The sequence below is a fragment of the Tauraco erythrolophus genome, chromosome 18, assembly GCF_009769465.1.
Source record: "Tauraco erythrolophus isolate bTauEry1 chromosome 18, bTauEry1.pri, whole genome shotgun sequence".
In the NCBI taxonomy this organism is placed as follows: domain Eukaryota; kingdom Metazoa; phylum Chordata; class Aves; order Musophagiformes; family Musophagidae; genus Tauraco; species Tauraco erythrolophus.
The window spans coordinates 6,776,438-6,799,568 of NC_141482.1; the positions used below are offsets into that span (position 1 = coordinate 6,776,438).

A 23,131-nucleotide genomic window follows, 5' to 3' on the forward strand; every position below is an offset into this window, starting at 1 on the left:
GGCCCAGGCGGCTGTTGCACAGGGGAAGCCCCCACTGCCCCCAGCACCTGTATAAGACGCTCCAACATTTACCAGGAATGGAGCAGTAAGGTCTCGTACAAACTGCCCCCAACACCTAATGAGTGCACCCTGACCTGCCTTCTGCTCAAGGGACTTGCTTCCTTTGGAAACTCCCTGCGGCTCTTCATGTAGTTGCCCTTCCTCTGTTCTCCAGCCCTTTCCTCCACCAGCCCTTGGCGGTTGGCATGTGCTGTAATGTTCTCCCTGAGCTTTTCCTGTGGCAGCTGCAGCTCTGGATGCGCAAAGATGTGTCTGCCAACAGCTTTTCACCCTCTGTGAGGTTCCTGTTTTGGGGAAGAAGGAACCCCATGTCCTGATGGAGTTTAGGGAGGTGCTGTCCCCTGAAAAGTGCTGGGTTAGGACCCTGGAGACCCAAGCTCCTCTGCTCCTGTGGGAGCTGGGGCTGTGCACAAGTTGCAGAGAGAGGAGGCCAAGACGCTGGGCATCACCATGCCTCTCCATGCTGGGTGGTGCGAAGCCATCGGTCCCCTGCAGACCCGAAGTCAGCATCCCAAGCCGCAGCATGGCCAGGGATGCACACGGCAAGGCTGAGGATGGGCTGTGTGCCAGGGCTGTCAGTCTGTGCAGTGCTGGTGTCCCAAATGCTCTGGATGGCGCAGAACACACAAGTAAGCTGGGGATGAGCCAGGGGTGCCGTGTGTGGGGCCGGATGCCCCATGCTGCTGGGGTGCTGCGGGTTGTGGGGTACTGTGGGTCGTGGGGTACCACACTTCCCCTGCTGCCACATTCAGCGTGGGTTAAACACCTCCATGGCTTTGGCAGTTGGGGTGTTTCTACCTCCAGCTCAAACTGCCAAACCCGCAGGTTTCCAGGTACACCACGGGCCTTTTGATGCCCCGGAGATCTGAAGACTAAATAAAGCTGTTAAGACCCACTTTGCGTAACAGCCGGGTCTGGCTCCAAGAAACTCGCTTCTTTTTATGGCATCCCTAGATCAGCAGTTTCCTGCTGCTGCCAGCGCGGCAGTTTCTGTGTGTGGGTGCTTGTGTGTAAGTGTGTAAAACAACAGAGCTTGGCAGAGCCACGCCAGCCGGGAAGGGGCTGGGTTTCACACTGAAGTTTTTCTCTCTCTTTTTCCTTTTGAAATAACCCTGTTTGGGCCTCTAATAAAAAAAAAACGCCAAACAAACCATCTGGTACTGAGTATCCAGCTGCTGGAAATCAGCTCCTCATTACTGAAAAGCACAGAAGGGATGCAAGGATCCCTAGTATAGATCAATAGCACTTGAGGTCACATTCGTTCATCATCCCTGTCTCTCTTGGCCTTTGAATATATGGACTGAGGACATCAAGGGAGCTGTGATGCTCCGTGCCAGCACGGGAGGTAAATCGTGAAGGTTAGTAAAGAAGCAATTGAATCAGTAAAGAGTCCTTGAATCCTGATTTATTGATGCTCTGATGTGATATCTCAGCAGAGGGAGATGCTCCCATGGAGAAGAGACAAGTCAGCATATCACAGTGACACAGTGGGCATTTGATGCATGGCCTTCAGTGAGGTCACCCCGAGCCCTGGACAGGGACCCCCAGCAGGGCTCAGGGCTGCTCGCCCTCCCCGGGGGCTGGTGGCAAGCTTGCTAGCTCTGGCCAGCTTGCTAGCTCTGCATGAAGAGGTGGAAGTTAGTCCTGGTGAACTCCTGATGGATGCTGTTAAGTAATTTGTCTGAGTCCTGCAGGACATCTGAGAGGACCTGCTGCCCTGGGATGAAGCTCTGCTCTGGGGTGTAGGTGAAAGTGAATGAGCTGGAATAGATGAGGCCATCATCCCTGATCAGCAGGAGTGGGACCGTGATGGGGTATCGCAGCCACCTCCAGTCACTGCCGAAGGCAGAGACGTCAGGAACGACGCACACAAGAGACTTTGGGCTCCTGGGAACAGCACAGGAGAGGAAAATGTGCATTAACCCAGGAGGGCCTGGTGCAGGAGTGGCCGGCAGTGAGTCTTCTCCAGCCTGGAGCTCAGTGTGAAGCCTCTGGCCAGTTTGCCCTCTCCTCCCCAGTGTTTCATTTCTCTCTGCCAGGGTTGCTTGTTGGCAGCCCCTGAGGTCCTCATGTCCCTTGTGTCCACTGCTATCCCCAGACTGCATCCAGAGCCAGCAGGCACCAGCCAGACTCGTCCCTGCCTCTCCTTGCAATGCTTGTGCAGTTGCCCCCATCCCCGAGGCTGGCAGCCACATCCCTCCCAGAGCTGCCCAGCACCGCCCAAACCCACTGCCATTCCCTGCCTGCTCCCTGGCCCCCTCAGCTACGTTACCTGTACATCGTCTCTGCTTCCACGTCTCCGAACCAGACTTTGAGGTGTGTGTGGAAATATTCCCCCTGCACCTCCAGCATGGCCACGTCCCCGCCGCCCGTGAGCTGTGCCGGGCAGAGTGCATGGCACGTGTTATGGAGTGGAATGAGCCAGACTCCTCCTCCCGCAGGATGCTCTGCCTGTGTGTCCCATCCCTGCTGCAGCAGTACAGACTCAGGCATTCCCAAAGCATCCCAAAACCAGGAGACGCTGAGTGTGGGTGCAAGTGCTGAGCAGGAGGAGCCAGGACAGAGGCAGGTGGTGGAAAGGCGGGGTGGCCGGTGGCGGGTGCTGTGCCTACCTGGAGGGCAGCGATGAGCGGCACGGGGCTGACAGGCTCGCGGACGCAGGCCAGGCTCTCACAGAAGGTGTACTCCACCGTCTCGGTGCTGATGATGGTCCAGCAGGAGCCGTCATTCAGCAGCTCCCGGTTGGCTTCCTTCGGACAGGGAGATGCCTGCGGAGAGCGTCACAGCTCCAAATGCACCGTGGGGGACTGGGGCCAGGACATCTGGCTTCTGCCCCCAGCATCTCTGTTCCAGCCAGTGACTCAGTGCCTCCGCTTCGCTCGCTGCAATACGGGGATCGTGGTGACTTTGCAAAGACCTCGGTGACGATGTCCCCGCTGAAGCAGGCAAGCTGGAGGCAGACGGCTTTGCAGTGATTCTTACTTTGGATGAAACCCCCCCTTCGCTGGAAGACCCCTCCCAGTGACATATTCCCCTGACATTGGAAACACAGAGGAGCTTGGAGAGAGGATGTGGGGCACTCCCAGCATCCTTGCTCCTCCTCACACTGCCATACCTGGAACTGGATCACTTTCTCCGTGGAGAGACACAAGTACATGCGATCACTGCCCTGGAACTGGAAGGCACACTTGTGGAGCTGGGAGACAGGCTCGTCCACGTCCAGCATGGCGTACTGCTTCATCACCTTCCGGATGATCTGCGGGGCAGCAGCATTGTCCCAGCAATGGTACCCGTCACCCAGATGCACAGAGCAGCCAGGTCCATATGCCCGACACCTGCGGGGATGGAGGCTTACCAGGGGAGGCAGGGTGATGCCAGTGGCCGTGCAGACGAGCCGGACCACAGAGCCATATCGGATGTATCCTTCCCGCAGGGGGAACTCGCTCCGGGCGCAGCGCTCGTCAGCTTGTTGGGAAGGAGAGGGGCAGAGTCATCGTCCTGAGCAGCCGCAGAGTAGGTCAGCCTGTGCCATCTTGCTACACGCAGGTCTGGCTGTGCTCTCAGTGCTTTCTCACTTTCTCTGCTCTGCAGAGGCTCACTGTTTGGACAGACCACTGCTCCCTGGGAGCCCAGCACAGGAGAGTGGGGCTGGGATGCAGTGCCTCAGGAGGTAGCACGGGCACGGATGCTCTGGCCTCTTCCAGGCAAGTTACTTGCTTGGATTCATGAGCCTCCAGACTGGTACAACTCTTGCTGCCCTGTTCACAGCCTGTGTGCTCTCAGGGCATGATGCCAACCCTCAAAGCCAGTGGGAAACAGCCATTGGCTCAGAGGTCTTCCAGCAACACCGGGCAGAGGTGAGATCTGAGCCAGGTTCCCACATCCCAGGTGAATTCCCACCCCTTTTGCCCCCAAGAACTAGCTTTGCAGGAGGGGAGAGCCAGGGCTGGAGGCAGCCAGCCCTGGGCACGGCCGGCGCCAGTGGCCCCACGGGGATCCTTACCCAGGTGGAGGGTGAAGGCTGCCCACTGCCTGGCACTGGCGATGAAGGCTCCCCCCTCGACAGAGAGGTAGCGGGTGCTGACGGTCTGGGAGCGCAGACGGTTGAAAAGGGAGACTTTGGAGCCTGAGGAGATGCAGACTGTTGGGAGAGGTGGTTGTGTTAGCGCTTGCCCGGTCCACGTGCGGCTTTTGTCAAGCCACAGGAGGACAAGACGTGGTTACTGGTGTAACTGGCCCAGCAGGAACCAACCCCCCCCGCCCCGGCTGCCTTTCTCTGCGTGTGAGTGCCAGCCCAGCTGGGCTTGTCAAAGTTGAAGTCCATGGAGCAGGCAGCATGTTGGCATCAGGGCATTACACATGGTGGAGGGCGAATCCTTCAGAAGAGAGACATCGATATGCCCAGATACATTCCCCCTTTTTTGGGGATGCCCATGAGCTTTGGGTCCAGCCTGGACCACTCCAGAGCCAAGCTGTGAGCACTCCGAGAGCATCCCGCCCTGGGCTCGTGCCTGCTTTCCTCCCCGCAGAACCATCCCTGTACGCACGGTCCGTGTTCTTCAGTGACTGCTTCTTCTGTGAGGGCTTGGAGATGACCTTGATCAGCTTGCTGTGGAAGGTGCCAATCTCCTGCCCGTTGCTGAAGAAGAGCTTCAGGACCAGGCGGAAATGCTTGCGCTTGTCTGCATCTGAGATGTACAATGCCTTGGCACAGCCAAAGCCCTGCCAAGGGCAGAGACGGGCTGTGGGCAGCTCCAGCCCAGCCCCGCCAGCCTTCCTAACCCTCCTCATCCTCCTCACCGCCCTGCGAGGACATAATGACACCCTTTCAAAGAGCTCTGGGTTCATTTAAAGGGGGAAACGACCAGAGATGTTATTACAGGTGGGATGAAGAGCTGGGGATCAGCAGAGTCTTTATTTACACTGGGGGCAGAGAATTCCTCATGGAAATGACTGTTCACGTGTGATTTATCCCACATAACATGAGAAATCACTCTGGGTTTATGGTTTCCCCGTCGTCCTGGCCGATACGCCGTGCCTTAGCAGCAACTCAAGCGCTGCAGACAAAGGCCCTTTTTGTAAGGTTTCTGGCCCGACTCGGACCCCGTGCTCTTTGAGGACCCCAGATAATGCTTTTCTTTTTCCCCCCATTTCTGTTTTTCCCCTATCAAAAGATGCCAGATCTCTGCTGAAACTCTTGGACTTTGGGATTGATCAGCATCTTCTTTAGCTGTTTATCTGCAAATGAAAGACCAGACTTTCATTTTGCGATAAGCGGCAGCGATGCTCATCGGGAGAACACACCAGGGCTGAGGGAGCTGCGCAGATTTTGGCAGCTCGCCCACCACAGGGCTACGGACCTGAAAAGATGGTGCCAAAGAAAGATGAGGCTCTTTGTGAGGCAGGGGAGCCTGCCCAGCTGCTCGGGCTGCCGCATGTGCCACAGCAGGGTGGCAGAGCAGGAGCAGGGAGCGATGGCTAGGAAGGAAGGACCATGACATGCCAAGGAAGGGGACGATGTGACATCCCAGGGCGTGGGGTGATGCCAGGGAAAGCCCAGCCCCTGCAGGAGCAGGGTCCCCATAGGTGCTGCTGCGCAGCCCCAGGGAGCATCAGGCTTTACCTTTGCGTCTGGCTGCTCCTCGAAGCTGAGCTTCTGAGTCTCCATCAGGCTGCTGCCCATGCTGTCCAGCCCCATGTACCCGCACACATGAAAACCCGCCTCTCCCAGGTCCCTGGCTGGAAGAGTGTTGTGGTTTAGGACAAAGAGACAGGGAGAAACATCCTCCAGCCCCTGGCGCAGGCACAAGTGTGAGCTCAGCTCCTCTGGGCACAGTGGGGTGGCTCGGGCTCCAGCCCTCCCCGGGTCAGGACAACAGAGGGCTCAGCTCGAGGGGGAAAGAGGAGTTTGGGGGGCAGACAAAAGTAAACTGGGTCACTGTCCCCTTTGCAGAAGTGGAGGGCAGCTCTCTGTGGCATGGGAGGGCAGGGGGAAGAGGTCCAGGGCTGCCACCCAGCACTCACCTTTTATCTGGTCCTGTTTTAACTTCCACCCCGGCCCGCTCAGGTAAACACAAGGTGGGGGGCAGAAAAATCTGTGGAGACAAGAGAACGTGTTCTTACAGCACTTCAGCGTCCAGAAAAGATGCTCAGAGGTGATGGGATGGCTGTGCTGGGAGTGGAGACCTTCACCCAGGGCTCTCCAGTGCCAGGAGCAACCTTGTGCCTGGGGAGGTATGGGGTGCTGCAGCGAGGGGCTGGGGTCTGCCAGGCTGGGGGGTGTGGGCAGGGCTGGCTGGAAGAATTGGGCTCCGCAGAAGCAGCTGTCTCAGCCTCTCTGCCCTGCGCTGGCTGCCTCCAGCTGCAGCGTTCGGTCCCAGCCCAGGGTGGCTGCCACATCTGTCGGTGTGGCTGCTGGCCACGAGCCCACCGGCCATGGGACGGCCCCAGGAGGAGAGGACAGGGTGCCTCAGCCCCCCTCGCCCTGAGCCGGGGGCGGGGTTTGGGCCCCCTGCCTCTGCCTGTCTGCCATGCGGGAGCTTCAGCAGGTCGGGAACAGAGTTTGCATTCACAGCCAGATTTGGAGCCCAACGCAAATAAATCTATAGCCAGGGTTTTGGAAACCTATTTTCCTGTGTTTTATTTGGGTTTCCACTGTCTTTGCACTTGTGTGAATGGTACAAATTCATCCTCTATTGATGCTGGGTAAAGCGTTAGCAGAGAAAACACCAGTGCAGGGGGCTGAACATTTCGGAGCCCTAAAGTCCTGGGTACGGGTTTATTTAAACAAGCCATCCACAGCACGGGCCTCTGGCCCCCACCATGAAGAAAAACAGCACCAGGACCTTTAAACTTTAACCTGGGAGTTCTGTGCCAGTTTTATCTCTCTCTCCAGACCTGGTATCTGATTTTCATGCTCATCCCTTGCCTGGGGTCTGGAGCAGCGGGGAGGAGGCAGTCCTGAAAGCTCAGTGATATGGGGGCTTCCCTGCTGGCTGGGAGACCCAGTCCTGAAATAAAACCTTTACCAGCAGCCCCTGGCAGGAGGCTGGATGTGAGGAGGACTTTGTAGGCACAGCCAGCCCAGCCTAGAGCTGTCTCCTTGGGTGGCTGGGGTCTGGGTGCCGTGACGCCTTAAGGGTAGAGCTTGTCGCCTACTCCACGCTCGGTAATAACGGAGGATTATTTATATCACAAGGATTAATTAATTATATTACAGTGCCACAGTCTGATGTCACTGCCCAGGAGTGACAATTTTGGAGACTCAAGCCAGAACCTCAAGGTCTTTTTGCAGTGCGGGAAGGATTTTCAAAATAGCAGCTTTTGGGCATTGATGGAGACACCTCAGTCCCTGCTGTGGCTGTTCAGATTTTAAGACAAGATTTCCAGAGCACTTAAAACACTAACCTTTCCTCTTCTTCATCTTTGTCATTTCATTCTTTGGGAGTAAGATTTGAATAGTATCTTTCCTTCTTTTACTTCATCTTTCTGCTCTCCAGCACTTCACGGGAGGAACCTAACTGCTGGGAATGCCTAACTGGGATGGGTGCAGGCGGGGGTTAACATCTTTCTGGTGTTATTCAATTTGTGAATTAAAAATGAAGGTTTTGGATACAAAGAGGTCGTGAGTGGACGGACAGGGAATATGTCGAATCATTTGCTTCACCAGCTTAAATCAGAAATCTAGCAAGGCTGAAATTGACCTCTAGGTGGGTGGGTTTGGAAGTGGCTATCAGAGAAGCTGGAGTGATCTCCTACCTTTTTTCATTGCCGTATGACTTCTGTGCGACTTTGGCGTGCAGTATCAGTACCGTCTGGTCTGCCGGCAGCTGCAGGTACCTCCGCACGCCGTCTCGGAGCAGGTTGGTTTGGTACGGGCTGGATCTACGAGACAGCGGTCCCCCAGCACTGTAGCACCAGAACCGGGCTCCTCGCCCTGCCGAGCAGGGAGCCTGGAGCTCCCTCCATGTCCAGCCTGCCGGGGCGGGGAAGGTGGAGAGGCTTTCCCATCGGAAAGCACTGGAGCTCAGCTGCTCTAAGACCAGGACTGGCATTGAAAAATATAAAGTTTGGATAACTGAATAACTGCTTCATCAGTTTTCCATCAAATGCACACAGGGCACTAAGTTAATAGCCCTGGAACACGCATTCCTAAGACATCCAGTCCCATGTGATGGTGGCAGTGCCCTAATTAATTATTAATTTGTTTTTCCTGGTGTGCTTGTTGCTGTATGGCTTTTTGGTGAGTTGGGAAATGATGCGGCTGAGCCAGGAGTGCAGCTGGGGAGCTGTCACGCGAGGAGGAGCTGCTTGTTGGCTTCTGCGAGGGCTGTTGGGTGAAAATAGCTGCATTTTTCTCTGAGACCTAAGAAATGGGTGGTTTTGCTGATTCTTTCTGCTCTATTAACTAGAAGGAGCTCCCATGAACCTGGCATTTAACTCCGCTGACTTAGTAGGTTGGGTGTTAACCAACAGAGAGATGAGGTGGGTCCAAGCCCGAGGTGCCCTTCTCTGCCACCTGGGACACGTGTGCAAGAATTGGTAGAAGAGAGGGGAGGGTTATGGGGTGCCTACTGGGGAGACCTTCTGTGGTGCTGACTTGCTTTCAGAGGAGGTGAGATCACCCATCTGAAGAACACCAGCTCCTGCTTTACTGAAAGACCCTAAAACTCAAGTATCTTTGGCTGGATAAGAGGAAACCAGAGAGAGGGAAGGGGTGCTACCTGGGCAGGAGCCCCTTGTTGGCACACCTGCTGATGTTTGGCACTTTGCAGCTGGACACACTCAAGAAATTGCTTCTGCCAAGGGGACCCAGCCTGGCTGGCTATGAAAAGGTCTTGGCTTAATCCTGAGCTCACTTCTTCCATGTGCTGAGCTCCCTTGCCTTGCTGCAAAGGGGTGTTCGTGGCTGCTGGTAGTTGGACAACAGTTCTGTGTTTCTGCTCTGCATGCTCAGGGGATGTTTTTGGACCCACCTGGATAAGCATAAGACCCAAACCAGATCCAGCATCCTCAGGAGAGAGAAAGCGGTATGGAAACCGGCTCCAGGCTCTTGAGCCTCCCAAGGCTGCTGAGGGTCACCTGTGACCTTTCCACACAGCGATGGCCTCGCATCAGAGACAGAGAGAAACAGTAGTGGCCAGAGAAGACTGTGAAGCCCCAACTGCAGCTGCAAACGTATTGCTGAGCCACTGGGAGAAAGCAGCCAGGGACCGTGGGCAGTGCTGAGAGATCGCTTGGAGGAAAAGTGGTGAGGATGGGGGGGCATCAGCCATGGCCACCCACAGAAAATCTTGCAAAAGGTATACAGTGGAGCATCCTCATTAAAAACAGTCTCTCTTCCTCTTAAATGGGCTAGAAATGGAGAATAGTCAAGGGCATAAACAATCAGATGTGTGAAGAGAGTAAATCTGGTCCTGCCAAGCACCCCAAGGCACACTACAGTGAGCTCTTGCTGGGCTCAGAGGCCAGAGCAAGCACCCAGGGAGAGAAGCAGCAAGCAGTCATCCCAAGCAGCCTTTTAAAAGAGTTCACCTGCCAATTCTGTTCTTCCCAGTGCAAGGTGTGTATTTTAAAAAGGCTTTGCCCTTTACAGCTTCTAGGACCCACGTTACAATTCACTTGAAACGTATATCTCTTCACTTTCAGCTTTCCCACGTTGTGGATGGAGCTGGTGCTCTCCTGGTTGTATGTGGAAGACAGACACATCTCCCATACAAGCAAGTATTTACCCAGCGTCTCCTCTGGGTAGTCCCACAGGGACCTGACACGTTGCAGCCCGCAGATTTTCCCATCACTGCTCTGTGTGGTTATTAAATGGGTAACATAATCTCCTGCCCTCCTTGTTCTCCGTTCTTCATCCTAGACGTGTTAACCGGATCACCAGCAAGCACGCATCAACAGAGCTCTGCCAAAAATCAAGATTTACCACTGGTGCCAGTGTCACCCACAGCATTAGCTGCCACTCTGCGTCTGGGACATGAATGTTTTACGGCCATGGCAAGCCCGTCCCTGCCTGCAGAGCAGGACTCACGGAGCACACGCTGCAGCTGAGCTCCTCTCCCCGCAGCAGCCCCAGCGCTGCTGCCAGCACATGGCCCTGGGCTCAGTCCCAGCTCTGGGCACTCACGCCAAGCCAGCCAGAGCATCTTTGCCAGATAAACTCTTGGATCAGCCATAACAGCTCCTGTGCCAAGGTTGGATCTGCTGCCTCCGACCCTCCACTGAGGGGCTGGAACAGTCCTGTTCCAGCACGCTGAAGTCGAGCTCAATCAACCAGTATCCCACCAGTGCCCGCTGCAGGGTGAGTTACTGAGTCTTGCTGAAAAGCCTCACACCAGTCTTTCTATCTACTGAATGGTTTATATCTTTGCACAGCCAAAGAGATCCTGTAAGAAAGTTATTTAATCATTTTCCATGTAGGTGATGTGCTGCTGTCCCACTCCTCCACTGCCGAGCAATAGTGCGATTTCAGCTTTGACCTGCCTTTGCTATTTTTCCCTTCATCTAAAAGCACCATGTGGGAATCTATCTACAAGCCTTTTTTGTTTCTTTTTTAGACAGAACTATTGGCTGTGATCAGGATAAATATGCAAAAGGCTGTCCATTGGCTATTCTTCCAGATTAATACAACATAGTGAAAAACGAGTATTAAAACTTGATGGCTCTATTCAGTAGCATTTTGCCCTCAGTTTGTTGGAGACAACGGGCCCAGAGCAGGGGAGAACCAGGCTTGATGCTTGAATTTTTTCCTGGTGAATCTCATTGTCCAGTATTCAGTGCAAAGTGAGGAATCGAGCTTTGGGTCCCTGCTCATGTCTCAGCTGTGGGAACACATACTCCACCCTGTTAGTGCTCACCAGCACCCATCTGTATAGCTCATGGTCTGCCTGGGAAGTACTGATCCCTGCGAAGCTGCTGGGCTGGGGGCTGCTGCAGGGAGCCTCTCCATTAACCCACCAGCAGCATAAGGAACAGGCTGGTACCGAGGCCAGGCAGCGGCAGGGAGTGTTCAGGAGCAAATTGCCAAAACCTGTGGATTAAGACGTGTGCTGACAGCGTGGCCGGCAGCAACGCCTGCTCCGCAGAGCCTCCCGTGGCACCGGCTCGGGGCAGGGCCAGGCTTGTGCCGGTATCACTGCTCCCTGCCATCCGTACGTAATACCAGAGGCACGTGGGTTACTGCCTGGAGCTGATTAAAGAGACTTCTGGAATAATTATCCACATGCTATTCACTGCTTAAAGGGGGAACGTGTATGCCAAAGACAAGTAAACAGACCGCAGTTCTTCAGATTTGATGTCTAGCTGGAGGAACGACTCCTGAGAAACTAATTTTTTCTTTTCTTTGTCCGTTCTCTGCAACCATTGCCTTCCAAATTTTGGGGATAAATTGTTTCAGTGACGCGTTTCTGAACAGTGCTCGCCATTCTGCCCACCGAGGCGACCACCCAGCATCCATCATCTGGTTTAAATTTACCTTCAGAGAGTCAAAGGGCTATTGCTAAAGCAGCTCAATATACCCACTTGGCTCCTTCTGGCACCTACAGCCTCCTCGGGGTTACAGGGAATTATTCACTCCTTCTGACATTTATTATATTAAATTATTAAAATGCTTTGATTGTAGTGCAGTGTTAGTTCAGTGTCATGTTAGTAGCACCGCACGGGCTGGGCTCTCGGAGCTCGTGCTAAAAGCCTCCTTTTCAGAGCCTGAGGTCTCAGCAGGGACCTGACTGCTCTCACACACAGTTAGGCATTATGTGGGAGTGGGGGGGAGCAAGGGGGGGAGCCACCACCTTTCTCCTGCACTGAGTTTTGTATGCCTTTCCCCTTCCCGGCTCAGCCTGGCATTGCTTAGTGCCGAGGCTCTTCCCTTGCTTTTGGTCAGGATGTGCCTCAGGAGAGGGTGCGAGCACCCTTGAGGCGCATCTCTGGGGTGGCTCTGCCCTGGTGTTGGAGGTGGGGGAGACCCAGGGCACCCATGGGTGTCTGCATGCCCTGGCTGTGTTGCTGTGCTCTCTTGCACAAGAAGCGAAGCAGAAAAGGAGGAAGAGTGCCCTGTGTGCTTTTCACAGGAGACGGGCAGCTGGACCATCTTGTGAAGGGCTGTTTCAGGGGGGCACGCAGGGCAGCCAGGCAGGTGCTGAGAGGCCTTGGTGAGGTCAGAGCCTGCACTCACATCACTGATTTTAGGAGCGCTGATGTTTAACACCGCAGCTGAAAATTAGCCTTCGCCTTCCCAGCAGTGAGTGTGGGGGGCCTCAATCAGCGCTTTGTCCTGCCTCCACCCGGGAAACGCATTTTCTCCTTCCTTGGTCCGGGTGGGTTGGGCAGGGCTGTGCATCGCCAGCCACCTCCCGCCACAGAGTCCTGCAGCTCGGGGGTCCTGCTGTCCTGCTCGGGCTGTCACCCTGGGTGACCGCCCTGCCACAGGCACGGCTCCTGCCTGTCACAAACACGGGAGAACCCAACCAAGGGGCCATTTCAGCTCAACCTTCTCCTTCCACTGGGTCCCATGTCCCTGCTGAGACAGCCACACTCATGGTGTGAGACGTGTCCTGGTCCCCACATCACCTTCTGCTCTGCAAGGGCAGATCAGGCTGGGAAGTGCCACCATACCCTGTGTGTGCACTCTTGGACAATCTCAGGAGCAGAAAAATGACTTTATGGGCACCAGGAGGAACAAACTGCCTTCTGCACTGCTGCTTTCCAGTTCACCGACGTTCATCAGCTCAGTCTGTGGAGGAGGGCATCTGATTTTTTTGGTTTCCTGTGAATGAAACTACCTGACTCAGGAGACCAAAATACGATCCTGTCAGCTATTGTTTAGAAACTAGGTCTTCAAATCAACTCTTTATACAAGAACTTTAACTCATGGTAACACTGTCCTCAAGTGCAGGTAACATTGAATTCAAGTGCAGAGATTTAATTTGTTGCTTTTCCTCATTTGCCTTGCTCAGGAGACGCCTGCTCGGCAGCTTGTGGGGGACTTGCTGCCACAGAGGGCAATTGTTCTTTCCTGGGCTTGGGGAAACCAAACGCCCTAATAAAAAATATCCATTTTAGAGGTCTGGGTTATATTTTGTACAGAGCAGGGGAGAAAATGCCTGCAGTGCTCTTGGGTATGGAGTCAATGCAATGTTTATGCAAAAGGAAAAGCCATTAGAAATCACAGAAATGAGAAGCCTGCAGTTTCTGGCTTCCCTCATTTTTCAATACCTCCTTTAATCCAGACCAACCCAACCCACAAGCCCTTGTATATGCATGAGTATTTATAAATCCTATATTTTCCTCACTGCACACACAAGTGAAATTCAGCCTTTTCTGGGCTTGGGGGATTTATCGACCACGCCAACGGCAAACACCAGCCGAGAACAGGAAGCACGACAGCCCTGCAGCGGTGAGCTCTGCGGGGGACTGAGGGCCAGCCGGGGTGGTCACCCCAGGCATGTTCCCAGCTGCCCTGTGCCTGCCCCAGCAGCACCAACACCCTCAAAGTGCCCCAGTTTGATAACGCAGTATTGGCTTATCTGCTAGAAAACAGATAATGTGGGTGATTTGCTGTAGCCTCCTTTCTCTGTTCCTCTGTAGCCACTTATGTAGTGCAAAGAGGAAGGAAAGTGCTGTTAAAGCACTAAACCACAGTCCTGTAAAGCACTAAAGGTGGTTCCTACCACCGCTAGACTATTGCAAGTGCTGAGAAGAGGTGGAGGGCTGGGAAGGTCTATTCCAGGGTGTCTAAGAAGCCTGTGCTGATGATTTCCATCACTACAGTTGGGCACATCGGTTGATGTTCATGCTGGAAGCTTGACCTGAGGCTCTACAGCCCTCAGAGCTCTGGTCTGCAGCTGCCTGGTTCAAACCCACACCCCTACACTGCCTGCAGCCGCGACCTGCAGCGGTTCCTAAACCCCCAGGTCAGTGGAGCAAAAATGGACATTAAGCTTGGACTCTCCTTTTCCCAGGACCTTCCCAGTTCGTGGGGCTCCCGGGTGCACTCCCACAGCGGGGGAAGATGAAAGGAAAAAAAAAAAAAAGAGAAGAAAAAGAAGAAAAAAAATAGAAAGCCACTCCCTGGCCGTAAGTTCCTCGCAGGCAAAGGCTGTGAATAATCCCGGGCTGGGCACGGCTCCGTGCCGCTGCCGCCGGACACCTTTGGCGATCGCCGTTTCCACCTGCGAGCAAATCCCGCACCTGCACGGACACGACCCGCGGGGCGGGGGGGAGCTGGGAGCCCGCGGGCACCCCCACGCCGGGGCAGGGAGCTGGACACCCCCCACACCCCCCGCTCCCAGCGCTGCCCCGGGGCGCGGCAGCCGTGCCCGCCCCGCCGCCCCCCCCGCCCCCCCCGCCCCGTTAAATTCCGCGCGGGGCCCCGCCGCGTCCCAGCGCTGCCGCTGCTGCGCACCGACCCGCCCCGCTCCGCGCACCGACCCGCGCAGCTCCGCGCCCGCCGTACCTGACCCAGTAGCGCGGCGGGGAGCGGCTCCGCGGCCGGCACGGGTGAGTGAGGGGCTCCGCGGGCGCCGCCGCCTCTGCGGGAAGGGAAGGGAGAGGAGGGGGAGGTGAGGGGGAGCCCGACCCCGGCCCGCGGGACTGAGCCGCGATGCTGTGCGCAGCGCCGAGCACTGCCGTGAGCGTCGGCAGCCTCCGGGGAGCTTTTCCTTGGAGTGGGGCTGGCAGAGAGGGAAGCAGCGGTCCTGGCAATGAGGAGCAGACAGCAAAGCCGGGGTGGTGGTGTAGGGGGAAGAGTAGAGACTTTGTCTCGGAGTTTTTCCCCAAAGTGGTGGGCTGGAGCATTCCCAAAGCTCCCCATCTGTGTGGGCTTATACCCCTGCGGCGGTGCCAGCCGTTGCCCTCCCGAGCGTGCTGGGCTAGGGGGTATGTTTTGGTGGGGCAGTGAGAGGGCACGGTACCCGGCTCTGTCTCTGGGTGCCTGCGCAGAGGGTGTAAACTCTCCTCTGCTGTGAGGATGGTGCAGTCTGGAGCCTGCTCTGCTCACCTTTTGCCTGGCTTTTGGGCAGGTTCCTGTTTATGCAATCGAGGATCTCTTTTAGCAGAGAATAATAAGGTCTGGTACACCTGGGCAAGGCGTACTGAGCAATAGGAGATCAAGATCCTGCAAAAAGATAAGTTTAAAAGTGTGCCCTAAGCTTGTTACGCACTTTTTCTGCACGACTGGGAAACTGGGTCTGTGCATACTCATAAGTATGTTTGCACAAGCAGTCACCCACCTTTGTTTTATAATTCCAGCCATTTCACAGGGAAAAAAAAAAATTAGCTTTGAGAACTTTTGTTCCAAGCAATTAATGTGGGAAAACTTGTTTGGAAAATCAGATTATTCTGCACTCGTCGTATTTGTGCTAACACGCAGCCGTCCGAGATAAGTGGAGCTGAGCAGATGTCCGATGGGGTGGTACGTGCTCTGCTGAGGTTTTCTCCCTTGTTCTGCCTCTGCTGCAGTGCAGAGAGCTGCCGAATCCACCCAGGGTGCAGGGCTCAAGAGTGGGAACCGATGTCGGTGAGGAGGCCAGCAGGGAAACGAGACTGTCCTGCTTCGAAGGAAACACCACGTGTGTGCAGTAGAACTGGGCTGGGAAAGAGGGCTCTAAGAGAGGAGCTGTGACAGAAGGCATGCAACTTCACTTCTTCTGCTTAAACCCATAGGATTTTTGCTTCAGTTAAGCCCAGATTATTTATAAAGTTACTATGAAGTCCTCCCTGTGGGACCCTCTGTAGCATCTCTTGATAGTAAAGATTTTTTTTTTCCTTATTTCAAGAACAGGAGCAATTAATCCCAGGCAGGTTCTCAGGAACAAGTAGAAACTGCATTTCACAAGCAGATTCTTGTGATCTCTTCAGGGTGTCATTAGACTGGCATTTGATATCGGCAAAACGCGTAGGGTGGGAATCTGCTCTCAGATCTCAGCCCTGATATTTACCACCAGGATATGGATAAATTTGGCCTCATCCGAAATACAAATTCCCATCTGGAAGGCATGCAAGAGATCTCGGTGTTTGTAGTAAAACGACACTTTCCATCGAAGCAGGCAGGGTATTGCTGCATCCAACTTGGAAAAAGCTGTTGTTGATTTTTGTGGAAGTGGTAACATTCTTTTTTTCTTGAAGAATTAAAGAAATTTTGCATGATTAGTACAAGATGGGCTCGGGAGCTGCCCTTGCTGGTGATGGTAGCAAACAGAAAAGACACAGCCAACAAGGCAGCCCGTTGTAGGCAATCCGCGGTCACAGAAGATGTTTGTGCTCCGATCGCTCATAACATAGCATTTCCCTTGAGGTTGGCATTAGGGGTTAAAGGTTTTCAAGAGAAGCCTTTGTTTAAACATCTTTAAAGTTTCCAATAGGGGCCTCTTTGTTCGCTTTCGGAGCAGCGTGCCTGCCTTGTTAAAAACTCAGCGCTCATAAAATGCCATTTACAAATGCTTGATGAATAGGGCTGAAACACGGAGGGGGAGATAAGTAGTGTTTGGATCTACATGCACGCAAGACTGACAGACAAGCCCTACTGTGAGTGAATTAATGGGACCTAGAGAAAACACAGCGGAAAAAGATTGAGTGGTGCTTATAAAAATCAGCCACTCCCCCAGAGACGATCAGTCCTTCTTGTGCCAGATGTCACACGTTTCCTCCAGCCGTGCTGGGAGGCTGAGCGGCTCCTGTCACTTGTCCTTACCTCTCAGTAATCATCTTTTCTTCACTTTTGGCCCAAACAGTAGCAAATTGATCACCTGGGCTCCGTTGGCTGGAAGGGAGCTCATGCAGGTGCCATCAGGGCTCTGTGGAGCAGCCGGGCGCATGGACCTGGACTCTGCGCTTTGTTACGAGCTGTGGGCTGGCAGGAGTTGCCCCTCTCTAGGTACTTGCAGCACGGATGTACCTTTAGGTATCCACTAATGTTTTTAGCACTTAGAAGGATTTCGTCCTCTCTCCTGTCCTGGCTAAATGTAAAGGGTTTAGATACAGCTCTGTTAAGGCAGGGGAGGGTATAGGCACGTGCTCAGGAGGCTCCGGAGACTGGTGTGCAGCTATGGCAGTGTTTCCACGCAGGATGCCCCTGGGCTGCTGTGCTTGCTCCTGTGTCTGAAGCTTTTGCTGGTTCTTGGGCAGCTTGTCTTCCCTGGTGTTTTTTAGTGGAGGCCGGATCTTTCATCCCTAGCAACTTTCTGCCTTTTCCTCTGTCTCTTTGTCCACAAACTTCTGATCTCTTGCCTCATGAGCCCTTGGTTGCACACGTGAGTCCATCGTTAACCTGATCCCTCTGATGCCCATCAGGGAAATCTGTAGGGATCAGCTGTGGTCCCTTGCAGAGAGGTGGCAGTAACTTGGTTTCTCTCCAGACTTCACCCTTGCCATCTCTTGGCTGTGTCGTGCTGCTTCGCTGGTTGATTGCCAACATGTAAGTTCGGGAGTCTTTGAGCTGTAGCCTGCGGACCCATAGGAGTCCCTGGTCTATGGCAGGCATCGGTAGGAGCAGATCTGTTGACAGCAGAGGTAACCCACTTTACAGGAGTCTGTGTCTTGGTGGGAAAATTAGCAGAGCCCACAAGCTGGAAAATACGGGAAGCCCCTGCCTTTGGGTATTCACAGCTCCTACACTTGCTGCCAGACTTGGGTGGCTTCCCTAAAGTGTCACGTTAGACATCCGCCTCATTCTTTTTCTCATTTCACAGCATCTTTCTTTGGCTTTAACAGCAGCAGCGGGGATGATAGTGACACAAAACATTTCAGCCTGCACTCAAGTGCCAGGCAGCTAACTCACCACCACTCCTCCATTTCGCTCTCACTGTCATCTGCTGAACCTCTGGTGTCCAGTTGTTGAGGCAGATGTCAGGCCAAGAGCAGCTGTACCCTGCCCAGACTCCCTAAAGCACATCTGGACATACCTCTACTGTCCAAAGTGCCCTTGTTTCACCCCGGCTGGGTCTGTGCCCTCATCCTGGGATGCAGGTGGGACAGCCAGCCAGGGTCCCGGCTCTGCCACAGACTTTCCACAACCTTGAGGAAGTTGCTTTGATGCTCCTGGTCTCTGGTTCCTTATGCCATGCTGTAGAACTCTCCTTGGAGAGCCTCATGAGGCCTGAAAGCCTCAGTGAAGCAACCTCAGACCGTTCTCTGATCTCTCCTGGAAGCAAAGACCTTGTAGGTGTCTTTGGCAAGAACTTAGTAAATGCAACAGAATTAGATGATTTCAACTAGCTGGATTGACCAGAAAGGGCTAATCTCATGTAGGTGTGAGTTTGAGGTCAGGTGGTCCTCAGCCATGGCCTCAAATGCTGCTTTGAGTCCCTGGGAATGTCTTGTAGGAGCTTTCCACACAGCATTGATGTGGGCTGACGACAACAGGATGATGCTGAGGCACAAGGGTCCCCAAGGCACTTCCTCTCAGTGTGAGCAGAAGTGAGGCCACAGGCCACTGCGACGCTGATGGAAGTTCTTTCTCTGGTGCATCTCCTTGTAGGCTGTAGACATCCTGGTCCCAGGACAGCGGTTCTCCTGCTGTCCTGCTGTCAGAGGGACATGGCAGTTGTGAAGTTAGGTGGGAACAGTTTCCCGTGCTACCTTTGGGAATCTCCCTGTGAAATGTATCTAGACAAAGAATTCAACCAGCTTGCTTTCCTGTCTTGAGGAGGGCAAAAAAGTCTCTGCACACTTTTCTGCAGCTGCCTCGCTTTCTGCTATTTCAATTAAACACATAGCAGGACGGGTAGGATAAAGGGGAGAGGCACAAGAATATTCTCCTGGCGTGTTTCCTTATGCCAACACATTGAGTCACGTCTCCAGAGTGAGAAATATGATATAAAGATTTAGAGAAGGAGGTCAGGCAATGAATGTATGATTGTGGGGCTGAAATAGCAGGCGCTCTCTGTGGTTGTCTGTGCCATGTTAGCTTGCTGGAGGTCAGCTGGGGATATGGGTCCCAGCAGATTCAGGAGATGGATGTCCTGCTAGTAACAATCAATCTCATCGCTTAGAGATACCAGCTCTGCTGCATCAGGAGCTCAGCCAACAAACTCTGCACCAGCCCAGGAGCTGCTCTGGGCCATTTCTCTCTCCTTTGTGGTTGAACATGCGTATTTCTGGAAAAAAAAAAATGCACTCTAACACCTTCCTCGCAGAACAGGAACTTGGGCAATGGATTGCTGCCTCAGCTTCTGGATGGCCCAGAGCTCCTTCCCTCCATAGTTTGAAGTCTCTTGGCAAAGTTCAGCTGTCCTCCAGGGGCCTGTTTGCAGAAGAGCATTTGCTTTTTGCAGAAGTCAGTAAGGTGGGTCTTTCCCCTGTTGATCACTCGTCATCAAGATCACGCCAGTTTTGCTTAAAATACCAGATAGGAGCAGGGCTGAGTTTGCCTGTCATGCAGCTCTGGGGACAAGTGCAGCCTATGATCTTGAGTGGGACAGAGAGGAACAGAGAAATGTCACCAGTAGTCCTGAAGTAGGAGCCATCTCTTGACATGATCAGTTCTGCGAGGAGGATTGGCTGACCATCAGGTACAGGGAGGTGATTCTGCCCCTCTACTCTGCTCTCATGAGACCTCACCTGCAGTACTGCATTCAGCTCTGGGGTCCCCAACATCAGAAGGACATGGAGCTGTTGGAGCAGGTCTAGAGGAGGGCCATGAAGATGATGCGAGGGCTGGAGCACCTCTGCTATGAAGACAGGCTGAGAGTTGGGATTGTTCAGCCTGGAGAAGAGAAGGCTCCGGGGAGACCTTCTAGCAGCCTTCCAGTACCTAAAGGGGCTGGAAGAAAGCTGGAGAGGGGCTTTTTACAAGGGCATGGAGTGATAGGACAAGGGACAATGGCTTTAAACTGAAAGAGGGGAGATTTTGATTAGATCTAAGGAAGAAATTCTTCACTGTGAGGGTGGTGAAATACTGGAACAAGTTGCTCAGAGAAGTTGTGGCTGCCCCATCCCTGGAGTTGTTCAAGGCCAGGTTGGATGAGGCTTTGAGCAACCTGGTCTAGGGAAAGGTGTCCCTGCCCACACAAGGGGGTTGGAACTACATGATCTTGAAGGTCTCTTCTAACCCAAACCTCTCTATGATTCTATAATTCTATGATCTGAGGTTTTCCTCTTGTCTAGATCTTTAATGCACACTTTGAAAGGCCATGTTTAATTTGCAAATGAATATGACATTTATTCTTGCCAGCTGTTGCCACAGCAGCCCAGGTACAGCGTGTTTCAGTGCAGAGGGTGCCCGGGCAAGAGACTTTCCTCCTAGCTGACTTGCAGAGCAGTGGCAGGTCTTCTAGGAACAGATTGGAGGCAGAGAAAGACCTCGTGTACTGATGTGGAGAACATCTGAAATATCTGGTGTCCATTGCTACACTCAGTGTTTCCCTCCCAAGGGGACTTCAAGTGTCATCTCATAGTCTAAGCCTGTTGGGACTTGTACAATGTTAAGTCCATGAGCTGTGAGACAAAGACATCTGTCACTCCGCCTGCAAATGGACCCGAATAAGAAACCTGTCTGCCTCCTGCCCTCCCTGAGAATGTGCTAATCCTAGGGAGCGCAGGAGTGCACCCCATAAAACGGGGAATTGGCCTTTTGGAGGAGCGTGGGGAGGGAAAGAGAAGTCCCTTCCACATCCAGCAAGGTTTTCCTGTTTCAGCACTCCTGCCGATTTGCTCCTGTTGGGTTTGGAGCCATGATGTGCTGTTGGAGAAATGCAGCCTTGTTTTTCAAACAACGTGTCCTTCCAGGTGGCACTTGGCCCAGTAAAGCTGCCATAGCGTTGTAACCGGAGAGTACTGTGATGTCCTGGAAAGAGTCTGTTCTTGTTCTCCCACATGTGTGTTTGGGAAGAACCAACGACACACCAGTCTTTAGAAAGGGGAGAAAAAACATTTTGGACTGGAAATTCATGCCATTTTCCTGGTCTTGACGGGCTTGTGCTCCCTGGGACTTCCTTGCTCTCAAAACTGCATTGCTGTCTGCTCTTGTAGGATTTGCAACTCATCACCCAGCCGCTGTGGAGAATGAGTGTTGAGATGCTGGAACTGTGATGGAATGCAAGGTCAACCCTGCCTGTTAAATGGTCCTGAGGGTGGATTCAGTGCTCACGGGCAGCAGAGGCACTGCTCAGAGCCGTGCACCTGCAGGCAGGGAGCACTTTGAGATTGTGGCTTGTGTTGGGAGAAACCAGCAGTTGAGCAACCCTCCAAGAGAAGGTGGATCCAGCTCCAGGGCTGTCCCAAGCCTCATCTGTTCACACAGCTTGAGGGTCTTGCAAATGTATGTAGATAATGTGCCAGCGGTCCACTTGGTTTTCCACAGCAAAATCTGACATCAAGAGGTGCCTCCAGGTTGATGTAAGTCATCTACACCTCTCCAGGTAGCTGTGATTGCGTCATTGTCCCCCGTGCCTGGGGCAAGACATGCTTCAGTTATCCTCTCTTGGTCCCACATGCACATTTTGGTCAGTCTTTCTTTCAGACGTGGACCTGAAGGATGACTTGCTGTCCTGCTGAGGACATGAACATTTGGACCCCCATCCTCCAGCCTGACGTCAGCCCTTGCTGTCTTTCTGCTGTTGTTCTGGCAGGACTCTAAGCACAAGGAGTCTGTGTCCAGGCTCCTGAGCCTATTTTGGGGGATTTTCTTTTGACACTTTCATCAAATAACACTGATATGGAAGTTGAATTATGGCCTGCCAAAACTGCCTGGTTGGGTCTCTGCAAAGAAAAGTCCTGCAGAACAAAGCAGGGTACATGGAGAGGGGGGTGAGTCTGAGGAACATCACATCTAGAACTGCTCTACCATCAGCCAAGGTTTCCAGCACAGAAATACGTGCTATTAGCTGATAGCACATGTGGCATCAGTGCAGTGCACTCCTGGCGTGCGTGCCCAAGCATGCTGTGTGTGCCTCCTCCCGTGCACAGGCATGCTGCAGGGGCAGCCCTCTGGCTTTGCTTGTGTTGGGAAACGGCATGCGTGGTCAGAGGCCCCAGGCCGTGCCCCACTCTTTGCGATCCCTTGCCCTGGCTTCTTGTGGGGTCTGGAGCCAGGGCAGAGATGCTGCTGCTGCTCCCACAACGAGCCAAAGGTCTGCCAAGCCCAGGCAGGTGCCTGGAGTTGTGTGGTTTTGCCGTAAACAGAGATCTCGGGTAAAGGCTGATGTGCCCAGGTGTATGAAATCTTGCATGTGGTTGTACCTGAGGCCTCGCCTGTTACTCCATAGCCATGGTCCACAACCTGCCTTCCTCCTCATGACACTACAGTCAGGGCTTTTCCTGGGCTGTCAATGCACCGCCGCCTCCTGAGCCTTCCACCCCTTCTTTCTCTATCTGCTTCATCCCCTCTACAATTCAATATATAAACCCCCGATCCCTCTAACAGTGATGAGGGTACGAAGCTGGCAGCATCCCTCACCCTGCTCCCTGCTGTGCCCGGTCCCTTGGGCTTGCTCAAGGCAGAATGCGCCCAGGTCCGACCTGCGCGGATGAACCACATATTCGGAGTATTTCTGTTAACCTGTAGCCAGGAGAGAGCTGCCAAGCAGGCCACGCTGAAACCCGAAGCGGCTGTTTTTCCTGAGACTCAGCACTTGGCAGGGAGAGCAGACGGACAAGCGGCAGAGCAGGGAGGGATGCAGCGGTGCTGGCGGAGGTGTCCAGGGAAGGTGCCTGGAAGGCGTGCTGGCTTACCTGTTTGCCTCTGGGGATTCATCTCCATGTCCTCCTTGTCTGAGATCACAGGGGGAGCTGAGAGGAGGCTGGTATTGTTGCTGACCCTCCTATCCTTACATGTGGCTCTTCCCTTGGTCACCCTCTTCGCACCATGTACTGAGCATCTCCTTCAGCAGAGACAAGCAACGAGCTGGTTTTCCCCTTGTGTTACCCTAAACAGTTGGGGGACGGTCCGGGTGTCCCTCTCAGCTTGGCCAGCGCTCACCCTGCCTGGACCTTTTTTCCTTTATAGCTCAGCGTTATCTCAAGGTCTCCGGCAGTGCAGCTGGTGCTGTGTTTGCCTTACCTGGCAGCACCTGCCTGCCAGCCGCTTGCTTCCCATCCATCTCCCTCCCATTCCCGGGTGGTAGCAGGGGGCTCA

At 53.8% G+C, this 23,131-nt stretch overlaps 1 protein-coding gene across 1 annotated transcript; it reads right to left on the reverse strand.

The window, feature by feature from the left end:
- Nucleotides 1–1,673: 1,673 nt before the first annotated feature.
- RBPJL (recombination signal binding protein for immunoglobulin kappa J region like) lies at nt 1,674–22,756 on the reverse strand. The gene is made up of 12 exons (XM_086623153.1): nt 22,729–22,756; nt 14,516–14,732; nt 7,819–7,944; nt 6,085–6,155; nt 5,684–5,799; nt 4,608–4,782; nt 4,064–4,201; nt 3,416–3,525; nt 3,176–3,316; nt 2,673–2,828; nt 2,333–2,436; nt 1,674–1,947 (listed from the first exon to the last, which is right to left on the reverse strand). Exons 1-12 carry the CDS (start codon nt 22,754–22,756, stop codon nt 1,674–1,676), a joined length of 1,656 nt encoding a protein of 551 aa, XP_086479279.1.
- Between the last annotated feature and the right edge of the window lie 375 nt (nt 22,757–23,131).